This window comes from Dipodomys merriami, unplaced genomic scaffold (genome assembly GCF_024711535.1).
Source record: "Dipodomys merriami isolate MVZ:Mamm:240054 unplaced genomic scaffold, mDipMer1.0.p SCAF_102, whole genome shotgun sequence".
Classification (NCBI taxonomy): domain Eukaryota; kingdom Metazoa; phylum Chordata; class Mammalia; order Rodentia; family Heteromyidae; genus Dipodomys; species Dipodomys merriami.
The window spans coordinates 4899376-4920793 of record NW_027202294.1 but is presented as its reverse complement, the minus strand read 5'-3'; the positions used below and the strand labels follow the sequence as shown (position 1 = coordinate 4920793).

Genomic DNA, 21418 nt, shown 5'->3' with positions numbered 1-21418 from the left:
CCAAAGAGTTAATCTAGCCCAAATGTGCAAAACAGATCGAAAGCAGGAAAGAGCCTAGAGACAAGGAGACCAATATAAATCTTCCAGCCAGTCATCAAATGGGCAAACACTGTCAACAGACTTTGAGAGAGGCTGTATGAGACAGCAAGATTAAAGTGCAGTGATTTCAGCTAGGAACCCTTCAACAAAATTGCCCCCTCCCTCCTAACCCCAAGAACTTCTCATTCACACAGCAAACTGAAAGCTTCCAAGTAGCAAAAAGTGGGTTGCATGGTTTTAGAAAGGAATTTGGCGCTATGGATCGAGAGCCATAAGAATGGTCACACCCTTTGACCCAGTAATTCCACTTCTGGGAACGCTAGGGAAATAATCCAAGCTAGAGAAGGGGGGAAAATGCAAGCAGATCTTAATCACAACACGCTTTATAGCTGCAGATATTAGAAACAAGTAGCCAGCAAGGAGAGGGATGGTAAAGTCAACTGCAGCTAGCAGTTAACTGTTTCCTGGCCGTTAACTCCAAGTGTTACAAAGATCAGGCAGATGGTGTGGAAAATGTTCATGATAGAATGGGAGGAAAATGGAATTCAACATACATCTGGTAGATGATTGTGCAGCAAACAGCCCAAGTGTAGAAAAGGCAAGTCATAGTCTAAATTACTCTTGTGTCATTTCATTACATTGGAGAAACTAGATTTTATTTCTTTTTTCTTTTCAAAAACTTTTCTCCAATATGCTTTTCCTTTCATTTTTAATTTTTTTAAACATTTACTTTTAAAAAAGTTACTATAGAGGTGATGTACAGAGGGGTTACATTTACATGTACATTTACATGTACATTTCCATTTGTACAGTGTCATCTGTTCCCTCATTCCAATATGCTTTAATTATCTGCATATCTCCCACCCCCCACCTCCACACAGGGATCAAATCCAGAGCCTCATGCCTGCTAAGCATGCATTCATTCTACCACAGAGCTATCCCCTGGTTGCTGTGTGTTCTCTTGGAATGCCAAAAAGAAATTTTAGTTTTCATTCTGTTCATGATGAAGTTGTTTGGCTTTGTAAAAATGTACTGAGTGTTTGGTTTTGGTTTGGTGCCAGTACTGTGGCTTAAACTCAGGGCCTGGGTGCTATACCTTAGGTTTTTCACTCAAGACTAGCACTCTACCACTTAAGCCACCACTCCACATTTGTCTTTTTGGTGGTTAATTGGAGGTAAGAGTCTCATGGGCTTTCCTGCTTGGGCTGTGTCTTCAAACTTCAGTTCTCAGAACTCAGCCTCCTGAGTAGCAAGGATTACAGGTATGTGCCACTGGTGTTCGGCTATCTATGATGTAGTTTAGAAAATGAAGAAGATAATTTAGAAATGAAAATGAGGCTGGAGATACAGCTCAGTGGTAGAGCACTTTCCTAGCATGTTTGAAGCCCCAGAGTCCATGTAGGAATGGACCAAGAACCTCTCGGCACAAGGTTCCACATTTAGGAGAAACACTGTAAACTAACTGTAAATATATATATTTTATATATATATGGAATGCTTCACGAAGTTGCGTGTCATCCTTGTACAGGGGCCATGCTAATCTTTTCTGTATCATTCTAATTTTAGTATATGTGCTGCTGAAGTGAGCACTGATAGTAAGTATCTTGAGCTATCATTTTCTCTGCTCTTTTTCCTGCCTCTTGAAAATAGAAGCTGTGAGTTTACAGGCTGCTTGTCTGAGAAAGCGACAGGAACCCTGCCTGGCAATTCTTCATGCTCAGCCACTTCATGTCTTGAATGCTGTAGCCACCCCCCTTTTCCTAGAGTGAACCTTGTGAAATTTCTGCTTTTTGTATCTGTTTTTGCTATTTTTCCCCTCTGCCCAGGCCATACTTTTGCTATGATGTCCAAATGAACTGATCATAGAAGGGAATGTTTATTTTCAAAATAAGTTTTATTCAAAAGAATCATTTTAATGTGTGAGGCATTTAGGCTAGACTATAAAGTAACCTTAGCTTTTGTGACCTTTCTGTTTGAGGTCTCCTGACCTCAACGAGGGCAAGCTCTTGTTTACAATCCTGCTCACAGCTGCACATAGGCCTGGTGGAAGATGGTGTATGATTTTAAAGAGTCATGGAAATTAAGAAAGGGATTGAGGGAGGGTGAAGATTTAAAAAGCTTGTAGACCACCTAGAGCAAAGCCAATTAATGCCAAGAATGATTTTGGGGGCTGCTAAATGGCACCAGCAATTTCTCTAACATCCTACTTAATAAAACTCTCACATTCAGGCAGATTTTCCAAGTTTCTCAAGGACTACTTAAGTGGGAACCCATTGAAAACCTTGTTAAAGTCTAGGGAGATGACATTTATTGGCTCTGCGTGGTCTGCTGAGATGGCTAGGCTGCAATTGAATCCAGTGTTCCCAGCATGCCAGGAGGGAAAGACCTCTTTCCTTCCCCACCCCAGACCAGTTTGCAGATAGAAACACTGTATGTCATACTTGGCCCATGTATCCTGCCCTTTGAAGTCAGATTTAGTATGGTTGCAGCCATACTAAGCCTCATGAGGTGCCATTTTAGATGGAATGACTCACTAGAAGGTGCTGGAGACAAAGGGAATGGGATAGTAGCATGTCAGGAACCAGCAGACTCTCTTGGTAGCCTTTGCCTAGGTGGTCAGAACTTGGTGAACGGATTTGGGAATTGATGCTGCGAAATGTCTTTCTGGCTGAACTTGTATGCAGATAGAGTTGAACAATGTCTTTGATCTGTGAGTGCTTTAAATGAACAATACCTGCAATCTATGGGTGCTCTGGATTCACTGTTTCTATGCCCTTCTCTATGATGATCTCATCCAATCTTTAAGCCACACACAATCACTATGAGAAAACGGAGTCCCAGATTCAGGAAAAGCTCAGATCCCCTTTCTCCTGCCAGGCCATGTTGCAATAACTACATATTTCTTCAACTAAGGAGCTGAGGAGTGATTCATGGTAAATTTCTAAAACATCTCATTTATCCAGAGCAATTTAAATGGAGGTTACTACTCTAATAACATTCGTGATTAAAAAAAAATTAGGAGGGGCTGGGAAAGTGGCTCAGTGGTAGAGCGCTTGCCTTGCATGCATGAGGCCCTGGGTTTGATTCCTCAGCACCACATAAGCAAAAAGAAAAAAGCTGGAAGTGGCGCTGTGGCTCAAGTGGTAGAGCGCTAGCCTTGAGATGAAGAGCTGAGGGACAGTGCCCAGGCCCAGACCGCACCCCCCCAAAAAAAAAAAAATTAGGAAACGGCCAGATAAGTTGATGTTAGGTAAAATGAACCCCAAGATAAGTATTCAAATGTTTTTTCTTTCATGTGATTGTTTCTAACATATTTATAAGATGATTTCTTTGTTGCTTTGTATGCCCCTCCCCCACAATATAACCCCTGCTCTCACTATATTTGATGTTGGTATAATTTGTGGAGGGGAAGGAAAAAAACAAATCGTTTAAATAGGGGTACAGGTGGACCCATTGCAACAACGAGATGTACAAGTCGTTATGTTGAAAAACGAACTTTACCACTTTGACGGTGGGGGAGGGAGGGTAGACAAAGTGGGCCGGGGTTGGGGGAAGATGGAAAGGGATAGGAAGGGGAAACAAAGGAGGAGGCAACAATGCTTGATAAGAAATGTACTCATTATCTTGCCCATGTAATTGTAACTCCTCTGTACAGTATTTTCACAATAAAAAAAATTAGGCTTAGCCGGGCGCTGGTGGCTCACGCCTGTAATCCTAGCTACTCAGGAGGCTGAGATCTGAGGATCGCGGTTCAAAGCCAGCCCGGGCAGGAGAGACCGTGAGACTCCTATCTCCAATAAAACCACCAGAAAACCGGAAGTGGCGCTGTAGCTCAAGTGGTAGAGCGCTCGCCTTGAGCTGAAGAGCTAAGGGACAACGCCCAGGCCCAGAGTTCAAGCCCCACGACCGACAAAAAAAAAAAAAAAAAAAAAATTAGGCTTGGGGTGATGCTCACTTGCCAAATATATACAACACTGTGGATTCTGTCCTAGAACCACAGAAATAAAAAAATAAAATAACTTCTCAGAAGCCCTGGATCAATCTGTGTATTCCAGTCTTGTCACCTGTAGGTATGTGTGGATGCAATGTGTATTTACACTTGTACTTCGGATATGAGACAGAAGGGGATTTCCATAATGATAGGAACAGTACAAGTGCAGATTTTCCTTTATGCCTTTCTTATACTGATTATATTTACTCTATGTTCTATGTATCCTAGTTAGGACTTGGTGTTTGCCAAGTAGGCATTCTGTCACTGGAACCAAGGCCTTGGCCCTTAGTGTATCATTTTTTAAATTTAATTAACTAATTAATTAATTTTTATTTTTTTGCCAGTCCTGGAGCTTGAACTCAGGGCCTGGGCACTGTCCCTGAGGTTCTTTTACTCAAGGCTAGCACTCTACCACTTGAGCTACAGCACCACTTCTGGCTTTTTCTGTGTATGTGGTACTGAGGAATCGAACCCAGGGCTTCATGTATGCTAGGCAAGCACTCTACCACTGAGCCATATTCCCAGCCTCATTTTTTTTTAATCAAAAAAGATACACATGTGGCAGCTGTCCATGCTCTTAGTGTTTCTAGTATGCTTTCAACTAGTTGGCATTAGATTTGATTCTCCTATCTCTGCCTCTCAGCTTGGATCAGGCTCGTGGCTTGTTTACAGTTAGCTTCTTTCTGGGTCATGGGCTTCTGTAGGCAGGACTGCTTCTCACATCAAAGGGGTCCTGTGGGCAGGGGTGAGCCATACAGCCTTTGGAATACTGGGTTAGGATCCTGATTCTCTCATGCACTTGCTGAATGAATTCAGGTACATTTTTTTAACCTTTCAAAGTCTTTGTTTCTTCATCTTAAAATGAAATATTTTCAGAACTAACTCCTAGGATTATCATGAAGATGAACAGGACCCAACGCATAGCATGTGCAAAAGTATAGTTTACCTATGGTTGCTACCTATACTCCAGACACTTGGCACATAGTAAGTACCAATACTACATTTGGTGGGATGAAATCTATAAAGTAAGAAAGTGTTCTGTGAAGTATTTCATGCTGAGAACAGCTGCTGAGGCAAGACCAGGATGCAAGTGCATCCGGGAAACTGCCCTCGGGGTAGATGGAGCTGTTTCTCTTGGAATACCTATGAGACAAGCTAAATCCCTAACCTAACTCCTTGCTCACAAGCTGATTTAATGCCTTGTTCTCAGATGGAAGCAGTGTCAAGCCATTAACTTGACATGAACAGATATGGTGCCTGATCTTCCCCTGAAGCTAAGAAGCAGCGTTGGATTTCCACTCTATCTTTGGCTGTCTTCCAGCTCCTGAGCACCGGGCCTCTTCTGCTGTGTGTGGGCCTTGAACTCACCAGCCCCAGCCTTGGCACTTCTTTGTGGAAAGTAGTCCTAATGCAAGGTGAGCTGGGTAGGGGATAAAACAGGGACTAATATAGCCAATGCAAAACACACTGTTCAGATCACTTATTCTGAAGGAGAGACCAGTAAGAACCATCTTTTGGGCCATGTACTTGTGTAGATTATAAAAGTAGAAAGAGGCAACTTGGAGTTCTGATAAAGGGAGGTTTTTAGGAGAAAGGGAAGATAGTTTCAACAGAACTTGGGGCTAGCCTGGCCACATAGGGTCCTGTTGTGGCTGGAGAGGGAGCAGATCCCAAGTGGCTAGCAGGGAATCTATGGGGGCCAAGGATCAGGAAGGCACCTCTCCAGGAGCCTCCTCTGAACTTGCTGGTGACTCTAAGTGACCACCAATAATTGCTTTGCTTTCCCTAGACCTGCCTCCAGCATGTAGCCATCAGGTGACCTTGGAAGCTGGCCCTCACTCTGTTTCTGGCACAACTCAACAACACAACGAGGGACCAATGCCCCTTCTGCTTTCTGGCAATGGAAGCCCTGTTCTGACTTGGCTAGTTGGGGAAAGGAAATGTTTCTATCTTCTGAAAAATGGGATGGGAGTGACTGACAGAGAATCATTCATTCCTCAAGCACTTTTTCCAGACAGACCAGACTAACTAAGCTGAGTGACCCAAAGTTGTGGGGGTTTTTTGGGGGGGAGGGTGCATAAATCACTGATATGAAGCCAGTGTTTAGTTAGAGTGAGCAACTGATCTAGGCCAATAAGGTGTTATACAAAAACCTGGAAGTTTATAACTGTGGTGGTTCAGTTCTGTAATCCGAGCTACTTCAGAAGGAAGTAAGAGGATTGTGGTCTCAAGCAAAAGACCCTATCTGAAAAATAATTGAAACAAACATGGCTGGGGCATGGCTAAAGTAAGCATTTGCCTAACAAATGAAAAGTTCTGAGTTTAACCCCACATACTGTCAAACAAAACCTAGGGATCTAGGGTAGCAGTATACACATGAACTCAGAGTGGAGGTCAGGTGTGGAGACTTTAGTCTAGGATCCAAACCACTGGCTTGCAGCCTGGGCTATTGTGGCTATGGTCAAGTGCCTTATCTCTCTTCATATTTACTTTCTTATCTATAACATGGGGATGACAATTCCTGCTACATCTAACTCACAGAGTCTCACGAGGCTCCCATTTGATTGAGAAAATTTAACAGGAGTGATCTCAAGTGATGGCCCATGGCTTATATCTGCAGTGGCCACACAATTGGTGCTCAAATACAGCAGTCTTAAATATTGCAGTTCTTTGAAAACAATGTGACTTTAAACAGCAAGAGTAACATAAAATACAAATTTGTCCATCTTTTATCTATCTTGACACATGATCCTTGTGCCACCTCATCCAGCCTAGCAAATTTCTTCCATCCAGGGACCTCAGTGGTCCTCTGCCATCTTCCTTGCTTTTGGCAACTCCCAGCTGGACCATGCACACAGTCTCTTCCTCAGACATCTCCCATCACATCATTCTTCCTGAATGCTTCTAATGTGGGTGCAACCCCAGCGTCCGCCCTCTCTGCCCTCAGCTTGAGCCATCTTCTCCAGGTCTCTGTCTATTCCTAGATCCATCACTGCCAGACAGCCATCTTCATCCCTTCTTTCTCTCCTCAGCCCTTCTTCATACAATAAAATAGGAATCTAGCTGAGTGTGGTGGGGCACACCTGTAACCCCAGCATTTGGAGAGTGGGGCAGAGGCAAGAGACTGAGTTTAAGGCCAGCCTGTGCTACACAAGAAGATTCCATCGTTGGCAAAATGAATAAAGTAGGAGGATGTACTCATTTCAATAGGTAAATCATGAAGCAAAGAGATAGCACTTCCTTGTAGTAGAATATTAACTAATAATTATAGGACTGTGGACTATAACACTATCACTGTGCAAAAATTATATTAATAACTAATTTAGAAAAAAATCAACCAGGGGCTGGGAAGGTGGCTCAGTGTAGAGCACTTGCCTTGCAAGCCTGAGGCCCTGGGTTCGATTCCTCAGCACCATATAAGCAAAAAGAAAAAAGCTGGAAGTGGCGCTGTGGCTCAAGTGGTAGAGCGCTAGCCTTGAGCTGAAGAGCTGAAGGACAGCACCAAGGCCCAGAGTTCAGGCCCCACAACCGGACACCCCCCCCCCAAAAAAAAAAAAAGAAAAGAAAAGAGAAAAAAAAACCAACCAATGGAGCCTAAAGCCAATGAGTGGAAGTTTAATAAAGAACAGGATGTGTACATAGATTCCTGCCAGCATGCTAGCATGCTTATATTTCTAGCTACTCAGGAGGCAGAGATCTGAGGATCAAGATTTGAAGCTAGCTCAGTCAGGAAAGCCCATGAGACTCTTATCTCCAATTAACCACCAAAAAGCTGAAAGTAGAGCAAACGCTTAAGTGGTGGAACAGCAGCCTACTTGATTTGTAGAGAGGGTGTGTGTGTGTGTGTGTGTGTGTGTGTGTGTGTGTGTGTGTGTGTGTGTGTGTGTGTGTGTGTGTGTGTGTGTGTGTGTGTGTGTGTGTGTGTGTGTGTGTGTGTGTGTGTGTGTGTGTGTGTGTGTGTGTGTGTATGTGTGTGTGTGTGTTCTTTACCATACTCTGTGTGTGTGTGTGTGTGTATCTTTACCATACTGACAAATAATCCTGACCCTCCAACAGGTCTAGCATCTCTCCTAATGGCCCCATCCACTCATGGAGTGCAACAGCTCATCCCTATAGCAGCATCACCTCTTTCCAGACAAGTCTGTATCTGGCTACCACCATTCAGCACATAGCTATAAGTACCAGGCTATATAAAGTGATGCCAAAAAGGGACAATTTGGGGCCTAATCTAAGCAAACAGGCACAAGAAAACCTATGGGGATGGTGAGCACTTGGTCCTCCTCTAGTGCTTTTTTATGCAGTAATGCTTCTCAGGCTCATCTCCATCTAGATGGTAAGAGCTCCTAGGCCCTGTTTTCAGGTTATTCTATGCTACACTCATACATTGTTTCGATCAAGTCCCCTCCCTGCTGGGGAGCCAACCAAAGCTTCCAATGAGCTGTCAAGTAGAAACTCCCCTGCTCTGACCCTCTCTGGGTAACATGACAGTCATCTCAATGGTTTTTGAAGGCCTATCACAGAAGAGAAGGGGATTAGTCTGCTGGGATTACCCCAGCAGGCAGATGAAGGTGCCATTAGAGGCAGAAATTGTAGAGACCGAAGTGCCTTAATTTATGGAGAAATCTTCTCCTGTCTTTTAAGTGTGTGTCATGGTGCCAAGGCTGGGCTTCTGGGGGCTCTGACAAAGCATGGATTTCTATGTACAGGTACCATGGAGCTTGCCCTCCATTCACCCATCTAAGTAGCAGGCAATGACCCAAGACTGAACATCTAATCTAAATGCCCACCGTGTGAAGTTCCTGAGAGTTTAGATGGTGATGCCCCACCGTATTTCCTAAATTAATGAAGGAAGGAGTGGAAGGCACTTTTTGGATTTTAATGCAATAGTGTGTTTGGGTCTAATGCCTCACTCTAAGGTGGCAGGTAGGGTTGGAAAGATAGGCCGGGGCCAAATTATGTAAAATCCTCTTAGCTACAATGAGACATTTGGCCTTTGTTTCAAGGAAGAAAAGCAGCATGGGAGTGCTAGGCGCTGGTGGCTCATGCCAATAATTCTAGCTACTGAGAAGCTGATATCTGAAAATTGCAGTTTGAAGCCAGTCCAGGCAGAAAAGACTGTGAGGCTCTTATCTCCAATTAAGTAACCAAAAAGCAGAAGTGGAGCTGTGGCTCAAGTGGTAGAATGCTAGTCTTAAGCAAAAGTGTTAAGGGATAGCACCTTGGTCCTGAGTTCAAGCCTCAATACCAGGGGCATGCATACAGACACATATACACACACCCTAGGCGTTGGAAAATACTTCTATAGTTATCCATAGGTTATCCTGACTCCAGTAACCACCATTGGATACAACCAACATCTCTCTTCTCCACTGCTAACTTAGAGGGGCTGCATAGCTTCTTAAGTAAGGCAGAGAACAGACACTCCTGCTGTTATTTGACAGTTGTTTTTGAGTGCATTCAGACATAATTCGCCATAGATAGTTGAAGGACTGTCAGGGGGGAGGAGGCTAAGATTTATTCTGTAACCAAATCCTTTTGGCTCCTCCAACTATAACATGGCTACAGTTTCCTTGCTTGTTCTGGTCCAGACCACCATGCAGTTGCCTGGATTACTGCAACAGCCTCCTAACTGGCCTGTCTGGTCTTGCTTCTCTAATCCTTTCTCCAAAGAGCCTAAGTGATCTGTTTAAGTGATAAATCTGATCACACAGCCGAACCGGCTGCTTAAAATCCTGTAATGCTTCTGTGTTGCCTTCAGGACAAACTCTGAAAACTTTAAGCCTCAGCCCCCACTCTGCTGTCCATGGCTCCCCTGGCCCACATGATTTCAGTCCTACCAAACCACTTGTACACCCAAGTGTCTTGGGTGTACAAAGCACTTCTTTTCCTCCTAAGTCTTTGACTAGATAGTCACCCTTCTCCTCTTCTTACAGTTAGCTTATCTTCTAGATATCATTTTTTCCAAAAAGAAAAAAAAAAACTGTCTCAATCACCATTAGTCTAGGATGGTATCCTTATAGCCTCAAGATTATTCTAGATTTAATCTATCATCTCTCTTGTCATTTATAATTGCCTCTTTCCACTGTATCTTTCTCTCTAGTCCATAAGCTCCTTTAAGGATAGTTTCTCATTGTATCTCTAGTCCTAGTATCTGATATTTAGTTTCTGAGAGCAGATGACAGATGACACATCAAGGATGATGGATGGGGTTATTTTGGGGGGGGGGTAGGAGGTAGGTTTTTTTTGTTGTTGGTTGTAGGGTTTGAACTCAGGGCCTAGACACTGTCCCTGAGCTCTTTTGCTCCAGGCTAGTGCTCTGCCACTTTGAGACACAGCCCCACTTCCAGTCTTCTGGTGGTTAATTGGAGGTAAGTCTTGTGGACTTTCCTGCCCAGCTGGCTTTGAAGAGTGATCCTCAGATCTCAGCCTCCTGAGTAACTAGGATTACAGGTGTCAGCCACCAGTGTCTGGCTGGGTGGCAGATGTCTATTCTGTGTACCAGATAAATGGTGATATTCAAAAAAGAAAGACAATGCCTCCTCTTCCCCTAGCACAGTGAAAGCACCATCCCTGAAAGTCTCCAGACACAGCCCCAGGGAGCTTCTTTGGTAACAGCTTATTGGGGAATGTGCCCTCAGCTCACCTCCCATCTGCAGCAAGGCAGTTAGATTTACTTCTGGGGTCAAAGATCTGGGCTTTGCAGTTACTATGAGGCCTCTGCTAAGTCTGGCTTCTCTGAGCTTTCTTGCCTGTGAAGCAGACATGGTACTCATGCTGCTAGTTTCACTGTTTTCTGATAGCCAGATACGATCACATATGCTCAAAACCTTAATCAAGTCAAATGTTACTTATCACACTATCTTCAGGACTTATGGCAAACACTGAGTAATTCTGGAACTATGTTAGAAAACACAGTACCACGTGTAAACTGTCACTTCACAGGCAGAACCGAGAATTAGAGCAGAAACGCCTACTCATCTCTGTTTGCCACTGCTGGAGGAAATGGTACCAGTGGGATCCACTGGCAGAGGTACCACTGGCAAAGGTCCAGTGCGCCAGGTGTCGGGGAGAATCCTTGAAGCCTACTACTGTCATCGGGAACAGAGCCCTAGACTTAAGTCATCATGGAAGGTCAGCAGAAAACCAAACTAGACACACTCAATAAACCTTCCATTTAGTCTTCTGATTTCTGCTTTAAGCTTAGTCACGAACAGCCCAATAATCCATCACTTCCCCAGTGGCAAGACAAGCCCCACAGAGTCATTTAATTTAAAGGCCTTTTATTAGGAACCAGGGAAATGTGCTGCTTATTCCTCTATAACAGTCTAGAGCAGGTCATCAGGCCCAGAATGGAGAGGTTGTCAGAGGTGCCGTGGTGTGCTCTGCTGCCCTTGCTCAGGGCCTGGAAGGAAAGGCGGTGGCAGCAACGGAGGTTGGCAGGAACTCGTGTTAGCCAACATACCAAGAGCCTAGGGAGAGCTCTCTACCTTCCTTCCAATTCCACTCACGGCTGAAGCATGCCAGGAGACAGAGCGTGGCTCGTGGGGGCAGGTCACAGGTGTGCTGTCTGGCCCTGGCTTCATTCAGCACTGGTTCACTTGCCTGCCCTCCACTCTTCTTGCCGTTTAGTGATTACATATTTGAAGAACTCATACACAGACCATGCAATGGCTGTGGAGGGGATCTGGTAAATTACTCTAGCCTGTACCCCTCGGAAGTAGGCAGTCACCCCGCCTACTTGATAGACCGTCCTGAAGGCAGTAGCCATGCCTGTAATATGTCCTGTAATGTTTGAGTTCAAAGCCAGGGATTCCTGGGTGTTGAGCAGTGTTTTGCAAACGTCCAGTGGGGTTGTGGCAGCAGCAGCTACAGCTCCTGCACAGGCTCCGGAGAGAACGTGGGAGCTGGGGTTGTACCGTCTCTGAGGGTTAAAGTGCTCCTGCAGGAATTCATAGGTCATGAAGTGAATGGCTTGGAAGGGAACATTCATGGTTAGCTGCGTCGTGTAGCTGCGGTAAAAGGCCCCGGCCCCTTCATTTTGCCACACTGCCCGTACACAGTCTGTCACTCGGTGGTATGGTGAGTTGTACATCTGCATCCTTTGCTTGATCACTTGGGAGTGTTATCAACATGGAGAGAAATGGTGACGGCAACCAGCCGGTAACCAAGAGTGTCCAGATTCAGGGTCCCAATCAGCAGATCAGCCAATGGAATGGAGAGAGAAGAAAAAGTATGAATGAGCTGCCTATTACTTTGGGAAGGTCATGTTTCCCTTTCTTCAGGGGAATGTGTAGGCAAAAAAGAGTAATAATAATAATAATAATAATAATAATAGCCCCAACTCCCAACAGGATTTCATTAAAATTAGCTAGTGAACACCTATGACTTAGGGGGGAGTACCTATTTTTACTGCCTTACCCTTTCCCAACTCCTAACAACAGATAACTGAGTGGCAGTGAATGTAATAACAAACACAGAGCCCTAACAATCCCAGTCCTCAGGTACAAGGAGGAACATCAACTATGAGGATGGTGATTCTCCCAAAACAAATACAAGATTCTTAATCAAAGGGTTTGGCTTCAGTTTCCAAATGTCTCATACTACTTCAAGTGGAACTTGTGAGTTCTGTGGATCTCCAGCTTTTCTTGGGCTCTTTCTGCCCCACAGAATTGTCCAGACCTAAGGAACGTGACAACTAGGCCAGCCCTTCATTCTCACAGTGGAAATTTCATTTTCAGAGAATTATTTCTTCAACTGGAAAGTCAACACCCAGGCAGCAATGCAAGGATTGAACTCTACAATGTGATCATTTAGTTTTATCTCAATGATCTCCATTCTAGTAAGAGAATACTTTTTTAACAGTCAAAATCCATCTTCTGGGGCTGGGAAGGTGGCTCAGTGGTAGAGGGCTTGCCTTGCATGCATGATGCCCTGGTTTCGATTCCTCAGCACCACATAAGCAGAAAAAAGCCAGAAGTGGTGCTGTGGCTCGAGTGGTAGAGTGCTAGCCTTGAGCTGAAGAGCTGAGGGACAGCACCCAGGCCCAGAGTTCAAGGCCCATGACTGGCCAAAAAAAAAAAAAAAAAAAAAAAAAAAAAAAATCCATCTTCTGCTGGGCAACGGTGGCTCATGCCTGTAATCCTAGCTACTTGGGGGCTGAGATTGGAGGATCATGGTTCAAAGCCTGGGAAAGAAAGTCCTTGAGACTCTTATCTCCAATAAACCACCAGAAAACTGGAAGTGGTACTGTGGCTCAAGTGGCAGATCACTAGCTTTGAGATGAAAGCACCCAGGCCGAGTTCAAGCCCCACGACCAGGAAAAAAAAAAAAATCCATTTTCTTTGAAGCAAAATGAAATCATCTGACAAACTTTTAGGAGATCAAATCTTCTAGGAAGGCCCAGAAACAGGCCATTAGAACTATCTTTTTTTAGAGAAGAAACTAAGATGAATCATATCCAGTGCTGAAAATAAGAAGGGAGCACCCTCTACTGGTAAAATAAAATAACACAGGAGGATTTCCACTCTGACTGATAAGCTCTGGCTTTTTCTCCCCACCCTGCAAGCCAGAAATTAAATAGCCCAGACATGCAGATGCCACTGCCAAGAAGGTAGGGTAAGGAATCATTACCTTCCGCTGGATTCATGGCTGCATCATGAAGTAATGTGGCCACACACCCAGCTGCACCTGCAAATGAGAAAATAACTGCCACATGTAAGGCCAGGTGGGTGAGCACTTCCTGAAGGTCCTGAGTAAAGGGGAGTGGCTGTGATGCCACAGTAAGCCCCAGTGAGGAAAGGGAAATGTTAAAAGCCAGTCCAAAGGAAGGGAACCCAACTGCTACTAAATTCCTGCTCCAAGAAAGGGAGATACTTGTTCCCACCAATTCAGTAAGGCCTTCACTGTACATGTATTCCGCATCTGATGGGAAGGCCCCAAAGAGGCAGAGAACGGCCCAGATTTTAGTAGCACAGATGGTTCTAACAATGCAGCTTCAGCCCCATAGAAAGTTGGCACACTGCTGACAGAGGATGGCAGCAACGGCCTCCAATTCGGGAGAATCTGGTGGTTCAGATCTTCACCACAGAACCTGCCTTCCCTCCTGCTGCCCCCATTCTGCCAAACCCACTCCAAATCCTAACGCTTGTCCATCCGGTCCTTCCCTCCGCATTACCAGGCATTTGAAGTTGATGCCAGGGAGATGAGAGGAAAAAGTCAAGCTGGAAGGTAAGGGAGGATACTGTGCCCCTTTGTTGAGGTGCCCCCAAAGAGGGGTGGGGTTGAAGCGGCCCGTTGTCTGAGAACATCAGGTTTGGAAGTCCCTCGCCTATAATCTGGCCTACCCCAGCCCAAAGCTGCCGCGCCAAACCATGCTGAGACTGGGAAGCACTGACAGCGGCAAAGCCCAAAGAGTTGGGAAAGTGGGGGAACCAGCACAGGAAGGCTTAATACCATTGGCAATATGGCTATTGCCCCCTGGGTGGATTACATCACTCAATGTCTTTTTTAACTTTTCGTAGCAGGCAAAATAGAGGGCGTGGGCAGGCCCTGCGCCTGTTGCTGTGACATTCAGCCCCCGCATGGGCCTCCATAGGCCCTCGGTTCTTATAATCCTCCAGAGGGCCTCCAACACATTGCGATAGCGGGCAGCGGGGTCAGGCTGTAGACTCTGCATCCGGGTCTGAAATTACAGCAAGGAGAAGTACAAGGTCAGTGCTGACAATTTCTTATCCACCTCAACACTCAAGCTGTGGACACTGGGAAAACATGCAACCACACTCATCTGTGGAAATAACACCTGATATCTAGCTTTCCTTCATCCCAAATCTATGGCCTACCTTTCCAAATCTTGGGGTTTTTTGTTTTTTTGTGCTGGTCCTGGTCCTGGCCACTAACTCTGAGCTTCTTCTGCTTAAGGCCTAGTGCTCTACAACTTGAACCAAAGCTCCACTTCGTGTGTGTGTGTGTGTGTGTGTGTGTGTGTGTGTGTGTGTGTGTGTGTGTGTGTGTGTGTTAGACTTTCCTGCTTTGGCTGGCTTTGAACTGCTCTGAGCTTCTTCTGCTTAAGGCCTAGTGCTCTACAACTTGAACCAAAGCTCCACTTCGTGTGTGTGTGTGTGTGTGTGTGTGTGTGTGTGTGTGTGTGTGTGTGTGTGTGTGTGTGTGTGTGTGTGTGTGTGTGTGTGTTAGACTTTCCTGCTTTGGCTGGCTTTGAACTGCAATCCACAGATCTTAACCTCCTGAGTAGCTAGGATTACAGATCTGAGCCACCAGTGTCCAGCCATCAATTCTTGGTTCTAATCTTGTACTTTCTTTACTACTCCCTCTGAGAACACTGCCACTTGTGAATATTCTGAAAGTTCAAAATTATCCATTGCCCCAATCAAGTCTGTGATTCACAAGTTGCTTTTCTACTTTAATAAACTCAGACTAACAGCAGTGGTACTCATTGAGACTATGCTGAAAATGAACTACACAACTTGTAGGTGAGGATGGGAGAGAAAAACTGGGAGAGAACAAGGAAAGGAGTGACATTGTCCAAAAAGAAATGTACACTAGCCTTGAGCAAAAGAGCTCAGGGTCAGCGCCCAAGCCCTGAGTTCAAGCCCCATAACCAGCACGCACGCACGCACACACGCACGCACGCACGCGCGCTCGCACACACACACACAAATACTGTTTATCTGACTCATTTAACTGTAACCCCGTTTGCATATCACCTTTATAATAATAAAAAATTAAATTAAAAACTTAGGCTAAGAGTTTTGCAGACAGATTTAAAATGTGAGCATTTACTGCCTACAGTGTCCTTGGTGCTTTATTTCTAAACACTGCTCCTGGCCCTGCTTCCCAACCACACCATACACTGACTAATGAGAAGGTAGCTCATCTTTTGAGCTATCTTTAAACTATTCAGCTTTCTTTCAAACTATTTGGCATTAGCAGTCTGATCTGTAAGTTGGAATCTTGACATAATTAGCACTCAATGCTGATGTAATTTCCTGAGAGGCTTTTCAGAGTTCTTAAATTCACTAGATCTCAACATTGGCATCAGCAAATAAAATCAATCTCTGTGAAAAATAATTTTTGGAATCTCTTGAAGAGTTAAAGATTGGGGAAAAAATAAAGTGCATGGTAGACACTTGTATCATGTTCATGGACAAAGTTTTATTGAGTTTTGGGGGCTTTCACTTCAAATGCTTCCTCAAATCAGAACTTACCTGAGCATGTCTCTTCTATGTCAAAATCAAAAGTAGTTTGGAAACAATTTAAAATCAAAGTCAGGCGCTGGTAGCTCACACCTGTAATACTGGCTACTCAGGAGGCTGAGATCTGAGATCTCAAGCCAGCCATAGCTGGGAAGTCTGTGAGACTCTTATCTCCATTAAACTAAGAAAAAGCCAGAAATGGAGCCACAGCTCAAGTAGTAGAAATTAGACTTGAGCAAAAAGCTCAGGGATATCACCCAGTCCTAAGTTCAAGCAGGACTGGCACCAAAAAAAAATCATTATCTAATGCCTGGCACACAGAAGGCATTTAAGGTTTGTTTGCTGAATGAATCTTTTGTCATATAGCCATCTCTGCAGCAGTTCAGGAAAAAAAAAAAAAAAGTGCAGCCACCAGTGAGCCCAATAGGGGGCGACTGATAATCACAGTTTAAACGCCTAATTCATTCTAATCGTTGGATTTAGTTTGGATTTAAAAACTTGAACCCTCTGATTCAAGTTGGCCAAGTAGAATCCAAGAGCAATTTTTTAAGAGCATGAGAAAAAAAAAAGAAATTAACCAGATTAACAAATCCTAGGTTACCCTCAAGCAATCCACATTCTTCTTTAGTTACTTTCTTCTGTCTGCTAGGAATCAAAACTGCATGCTTAGCATATAAATTATTGGACATTGTATCACAAATACATATTACTTAACAATTTGTTTCCAAAAATGTGTTAGAAACTGATCTTGTGCAGGATGGATGTTCAGAAGGCCCCTTGCTCTGCTGGAGTCAAAGGCATGTATTTGGTAATCAGTCCTGAAAGGCCAGTCTCTGCATCCAGGAATGCTACACCTCTGAGAGAAAACTGGACTGTGGGTAAGTCTGGACATTTTGCACACACATCTAAATCTAATTCAGCAATTCCAACCCAATAAAAATGCACCCTTAGAGAGAGGAGCCAGGCATAAGCCGTGCCAAACATAAAAATGAATATAGATGCCCAAATGTGTGGGCCAATAAATATACCTTTTGCCGGAAGATGAAAACTCTAAGAATTTATGAAAGCTTCAGTATGAACAAAACACATTGGCCTTGATGAGAAATCAAACAAATGAGGTCAGTGGTTTGGTAAAAGGCAAGTCACATTTGAGTTAAAATGCCCGAGTTGGAGTACCAGCTTTGCTAGATGTGTTGTTTTGGGTTGTGTCACTTATACCTCTGTTAAGCTTTAAAAATGAAGCTAAGAATGGCTGGTTCATAGTGCTGCTAGGGGACTTTAAACAAATAAGGCATGCAAAAACCATGGATAATTCATAAGTGGGCATTATAGGCAAGGCTTTTTATTATATTAAAATGATTCAAAGATACATTTGTTCATGTCCAAGAATTTACAGATCATGGCAGCATTGTCTCATATCTAAATCAGTTCACAAATAGGCTTATGCAACTAATTGGTCATATTCCAGGAATAAATCAGGTTTAATTCTGCATTGTTTTTCTAAAGTTTCTCTGTAGATCTTAACGACTTGTATTACATGTCTAGTTGTTAATCTAAAGGTCATATATCCACCAACAAACTTTACTGTGAAATTCTTGGCCTTGCTTGGCTCTTGAAATCTGCTTTGGGGAGGCTATATGGCTCGTGAGTCGCACAGACTAGATTCAAGTCATGACTCTGCACTTAAAACTCTGATTTCAGACAAGTTACCTAACTCCTCTCCAAGCCTCCTGTCTTCATCTATAAAATGACCACACAGGTGTCTATCTTCTGAAACTGTTTCAGGGATTGAAACTTTTGAAAGAACTTGCACATAAGAACTAGCACCTGAATATTTAACAATCATTATTAGATGCAAGATCAAATAAGCCAAGGCTTCCATTGCCTTTTGCTGGTGAATGTGTACAGAGAACCATTTACATGAGGGAGTTTAGAGACTCCTGTTCCTGTTTTTTCCCTCAATACTTGTGCCACCACCACAGAATCACAAACAGCACTTTGTACAGATGGGTACTTAGCCAGCTGACTATGTAAAGGGTTCCGGTTGCTTTGGGTCACAGAGCCTGTCCCTACAGATAAAAGTCTGATGCTTGTTTCTAAGGCCTAGAAAAGGAAACTGAGATTTATCTGGGTTCCCAAACCTCCTATTATGACCATGGAAATAACTGGATAGCCATGGCCTACCGAGGCTGTACTGACGTCCCATGGTCCCTCCCAAGGATATTTTAAGGCAACTTGACCCTGATAAGTGTCTGGGAATACATAGGCCTGCATGCCAAAAGGCAACGTCAGCTTTCTTGTGCAAACACCATGGTTGCCCTTTAGGCTCTAACACGGATACTTGCTTCTAGTCCAGTCTTAGGGTCTAGTTGGGCTGCTTTTCCTCTCTGCCATGCATTTGTATAAAGGAAGAACAGCCACCAGGGGATGAGTGGATGGGGAATCCCTATCTAAAGAAAAGGATTTGAGTTTTACATTCATGCCCGCACAAAAATATTTAAAGCACACTGATACTATCCTCCCTTGTCATTATTTAAATCTCAGCATTAGTAGACAGGAATGATTCTTCTAAGATACCCTTTGTTATTTTCAAAGACTCCTGCGCATTTTTCCTGCAGGTCAAACAATTACTTCTTTAATATAGGGTTCACAGGCAGGACTGTAATGTATGACTCATTAAAAAAAAAAAAAAAGATGAATAGGAAGGCTAAAAGTGACTTATTCCAGTAATGCCATGGTTATGCAAAAAAACAAAAAACCAAAAACCGAAAGGAGGAATTTCCAGAACTCCTCTTTCACAAGTGTGTCCTAAATGGTCGCACAGGCCTATGGAGTAGTCAGTCTCTAGGCTTTCCAAACAGTTGGGATCCTCAAGCATTGGAATCTCGCATCAGATTTGCCATATTTGAGCCTAAGTGGTCTCCCCTTCTACAAAATAAACCGTTTGACTAATATTTGTCACAGGACAAAGATTTTCTCTAAGGATTTGCTAGAAGGCATTTCTAACAGGAAAATTATAAAGTGCTTACAGCAACTGCCCTGTCATTTTTTTTAATGCAAATAAATGGAGTAAGAGGGCAGCCTCCCATTATGTAACAGTACAACAGTTAAACTGTTAAGTTGTAGTAACATTTCTAAGCCAGTCACTTTACCCTACTGTATTTTCCAAGCTGTTAAGTAATTTTCATTGCTTTCTTGGATCTGTTTTCCATTTGGTCAATCCTTCAGATGTTCTTCCTGAAACATAGCCCCTTAAACCCTAAATTCTACTCACAGTGGAACTAGAGTGAGGTCACTCTGCAGCTAGATCATATGAACTTTTGGATATGCAGCATTATCTCAGTCATTCAACCTAAAATCTATTATGTAAGTGTCAAAATCTTTTTTTATTTACATTCCTTCATTATACATTTAACAGTTCTCTTACATGCATTTCATTGATTATTTCTTTTAAGGGAAATGTTTCAGGGAAGACAGAGCAAGGACTTTCATCAGTTACAAGGACTCTAAGATCCAAATTTTTCTAATGTTCACCTCAATTAAAAGCACTTAATTACATTTTCTGTACATATAGCCCTTGTTAGGAGTTACTTTGTAATGTTATAAAGCTCTCCTCTCAAGTGTCTCATTCACAAAGCTTCCTAAGAACTTTTCCCATTCCCTCATCCACCTTACTAATGAAACTGTGAAACAGTGCTAGAGACAGGGGCAAGCAGAGGGGCTCTACTTTGCAATGCCCAAGTTGATAATCCTTTTCAATATAACATCTTCCTAATTTAAGAACACACACACAAGGAAGAACTACCAGGATCATCATTTGATAATGTGTAATCACCAATCCTTATTATAGTCTTATACCATTTGAGTTTATTTCCCTCTCAATTTATACCTCACCTTTAGAGTGGCTGATATCTTTACTAATGGAAAAGAACTATTTTTTAACCCAACAATTTATTTTCATCTTCACCTAGCTTTCTTCAGAAGGACTTGACTTCTGTATCCATTAGTCATCTTGCTTGGTTGTGGATGTAATTAAGTTTTACTTTCACATGTCATCCTGCTGATTGCGTTCTACTTTCTTCACACATCTACTTTCTGCCACACTTCCCTTCTAGACAAGTTCCTCTAAACCTCTGGAAAAAAAAAAATCTCTCAATTTCATGTGCCCTCAGAAAACATACTGTCAGTTCCATTCCTATTGTGTGCGTGCGCACTAATGTGCTCCAGAACATTTAGTCAATCTCAAGCTCGATTTTCATGTTCAGGAAATAAAGTGGAATATCCAGCTTGTTTCACAAAGAAACTGAAACCTTTTCCTGAACATGACCTTTCCCATATTACTCCCAGTGTGATACTCTGACTTCTGACTGCTCAATGGTTTCCAATCATCTATGGATTAAGATTTAATATGATCTTTATCTAACTGGGAGATCCCAGTTCCTGCCCTGTCATTTTTAAGGGAAGACACAGGAAGTATCTTGCCAAAAGCACCTACCGGGCGAACATCTCAAGCCATAGGCTGCACTTCACAGTCTGATTCAGGACAGATGGCATCGCCAAAATTTAGCACTTAGCCCGTACTTCGTGAATCCCCCATCCTACCCTATTCCTGTGGGTTCCGAGGCTTTCTTGGTAACAGATTTTTGATACTGAGTCCGGATTCAGATCTCAATGACGGTTAGAAATAGGTCCTGATTCCTGACTGGGATCATCTCCCTGCCAGTACCTTGCTTGCACGGAGTTTCGGTTCAAATCGTGTAGGAGCTAGGAAGGAACCCGGCGGCTCCGGCTCTCAGCCGGGATCCTGTCTCTAGACAGGACTCCAGGTCAGGTCAGCCCCAGACAGGGTTCGGAGCCGGGTGCAGGTTCTCACCTTGACGCAGTCGATCGGGTACATCACGCAATGCTCCAGGATCCCGGCCACGGCGCCTGCCACCATGTGCGTGGTGACAGTGGCTCCAGCCGGCAGCGCTTCATAGTCCGGGCCAGAATCCGAATCCTGTCGTACCGGGGGCCTGCAGGCCCCGGCTTCCCCGCCGCCGGCCCCCCGGCCCACGCCCCGCTGCAGCCACCCGTCCAGCAGCGCCGACTCCCCGGGGCTCCGCCCGGGTCCAGCTGCCGGCCCCCCCGCCACGCCGCCTGCACTCCGCCCCTCCAATTCCATCCACCCGGGCCAGCC

The 21418-nt window shown here is 44.0% G+C and overlaps 1 protein-coding gene and 1 non-coding gene across 4 annotated transcripts; both read right to left on the bottom strand.

The window, feature by feature from the left end:
- Positions 1–1522: 1522 nt before the first annotated feature.
- Positions 1523–1629, bottom strand: LOC138809173 (U6 spliceosomal RNA). The gene has a single exon (XR_011366741.1). It is a non-coding gene; the product is annotated as a U6 spliceosomal RNA (small nuclear RNA).
- Positions 1630–11293: 9664 nt separating this feature from the next.
- Positions 11294–21418, bottom strand: Slc25a28 (solute carrier family 25 member 28). Of its 3 annotated transcripts, none has more exons than XM_069995615.1 (4): positions 21113–21418; positions 14483–14711; positions 13661–13717; positions 11294–12142 (listed from the first exon to the last, which is right to left on the bottom strand). In XM_069995615.1, exons 1-4 carry the CDS (start codon positions 21401–21403, stop codon positions 11625–11627), a joined length of 1095 nt encoding a protein of 364 aa, XP_069851716.1. In that variant the 5' UTR covers positions 21404–21418; the 3' UTR covers positions 11294–11624. The 3 variants fall into 3 exon arrangements, with proteins under 3 accessions (XP_069851716.1, XP_069851717.1, XP_069851719.1); XM_069995616.1 differs by lacking the exon at positions 21113–21418 and adding an exon at positions 20207–20454; XM_069995618.1 differs by lacking the exons at positions 14483–14711; positions 21113–21418 and adding an exon at positions 14205–14468.

Bases quoted from the DNA above. Each gene is read 5' to 3' on its own strand.
- Slc25a28 (XM_069995615.1), bottom strand. From the start codon at position 21,403: ATGGAATTGGAGGGGCGGAGTGCAGGCGGCGTGGCGGGGGGGCCGGCA. The intron at 14,712-21,112 runs GTGAGAACCTGC...CTGTAATTTCAG, and splicing joins ACCCGATCGACTGCGTCAAG to ACCCGGATGCAGAGTCTACA. The intron at 12,143-13,660 runs GTAATGATTCCT...AACACTCCCAAG, and splicing joins AGCCATGAATCCAGCGGAAG to TGATCAAGCAAAGGATGCAG.